Source organism: Priapulus caudatus, unplaced genomic scaffold (assembly GCF_000485595.1).
Source record: "Priapulus caudatus unplaced genomic scaffold, Priapulus_caudatus-5.0.1 Scaffold6464, whole genome shotgun sequence".
Taxonomy (NCBI): domain Eukaryota; kingdom Metazoa; phylum Priapulida; class Priapulimorpha; order Priapulimorphida; family Priapulidae; genus Priapulus; species Priapulus caudatus.
The window spans coordinates 1,736-3,473 of NW_014583525.1; the positions used below are offsets into that span (position 1 = coordinate 1,736).

Sequence of the window (1,738 nt, forward strand, 5' to 3'; positions counted from 1 at the left end):
GTGTGTGTGTGTGTGTGTGTGTGTGTGTGTGTGTGTGTCTGTGTGATGGTGGTCGTTGCATGTCATCTATTGTGTGTAGTCTCTGAACTGCTGTATGCCAGTAATACATGCCAGCACCATGTTTACTCAGTGTAATTATTCACAGATGTCTGGCATTGGGTGATGTCTATTTATGACTTACGCACACATGCTTATAATCAGGAGTGAATGAAAATTGCGCCTTTGATCATTTTATGTAAAAAGGCAATATTAATAAATATAATAATAATAAAAAGAAATTAGAATTAGACAGTGAGTCCGCCGCAGTTGAAGAGTCCGCCCGATCGGTACCGGTACTTTGCCGCTTCGTTGATGAGCTGTGGCGGCGAGGCATCGAGTTAACGAAGACACTCGTTAGTAAGATTCTCATGCTAATTGAGAGCGCCCTCTGGGGCCGTCGGCCACGGCTCCATTTATCATTCGCAGAGTCCGGAGAGTTTCTTCACGCACATCCCCGGCCTCAAGGTGAGTCGCTGCCGGCGTCCCCTACATTTCGTTCGCCTCGACTTTCGCGAGTTCGCGCGGGTTATTCGCTTAGTTGCTGTTTCCATTTGCATTTCGGTAACAGCGGCACCTTTCCTCCTTTTCTTCTTTTCTCCTTTTTACCTTTTCTCCTGTTCTCCTTTTCCCCTTTTCTCGTGGACCGTCGACGGAATTTTGTTCGTAAAGTTGAGACGAAATCCGTCGCGATGTTTTTCCCGTTCTCGCGTCTTTACGACGTTTGCGTCGACGATAAAACTTTCCGCTTTAAGACCGATGTTGAGACTAGTTTTGCTTTCAGACCACGGGCCCCCCACGACGTTTGGACGACTATTAAACGTTACCACTAATACTAAGACTAGGAGTTTTATTTCTGAAGACAATGCCCCTGATTCACTGTTATTGTTCACACTAACCCTAACACTATTTTTCTTTCTGGCCACGGAGCCCAAGACTTTGCGACGACTACTGCACATGTTAACCCTATTACTAAGACCAATTTTGCGACGAAGACATATTCTGGCGATGCCCCCTGACTCATGGATACTGTTTGTGTGTAGATGGTGGTGCCGCGGGGACCGATCCAGGCTAAGGGACTGTTCTTGTCGTGCGTGCGGGAGCCCGACCCGTGCGTCTTCTTCGAGCCGAAGATCCTCTATCGATCAGCGATCGAGCAGGTGCCCATTAAGGACTACATGGTGCCGCTGGGGAAGGCAGACGTGATGGAGGAAGGTGAGATGCGTCGGGGGCTCCTCCTTCCACCTAGCCTCGTAAAAGCAAGAATTCAATTTAAAAACATAAATGAAAAACATTAAAAAAAACCATACTAAAAAAAAAAAAACAAAAAAAAAAAAAAAAAAGAAGCAAAACATGCATTTAATTGCATGTGCTTTATTAAATATTTTCCCATGCTTTATTCACTGTTTAACATCCGTATCGTTTGTATCGCGATACTAATGCTGCGCGTCGATTATCGCATTATCGGCCACTGTATCTCGATTACACCTCTACCCATCTCATGTCGTCTCTCTCCCGTACAGGTACGGACGTGACGATGGTAGCGTGGGGCACGCAGGTGTCACACGCGTCTCATGCTCTCTCTCTCTCTCTCTCTCTCTCTCTCTCTCTCTCTCTCTCTCTCTCTCCCGTACAGGTACGGACGTGACGATGGTGGCGTGGGGCATGCAGGTGTCACACGCGTCTCTCTCTCTCTCTCTCA

General features: G+C 47.0%; 1 protein-coding gene across 1 annotated transcript in view; it reads left to right on the plus strand.

Moving 5' to 3' along the window:
- Positions 1 to 145: 145 nt before the first annotated feature.
- Positions 146 to 1,738, plus strand: part of LOC106820083 (2-oxoisovalerate dehydrogenase subunit beta, mitochondrial-like) — a 3,303-nt gene continuing 1,710 nt past the window's right edge. The window contains exons 1-4 of the mRNA XM_014824643.1: positions 146 to 159; positions 420 to 504; positions 1,080 to 1,251; positions 1,560 to 1,642. Coding sequence (XP_014680129.1) covers positions 146 to 159; positions 420 to 504; positions 1,080 to 1,251; positions 1,560 to 1,642 — 354 coding nt within the window. The remainder of the gene's footprint in view (positions 160 to 419; positions 505 to 1,079; positions 1,252 to 1,559; positions 1,643 to 1,738) is intronic.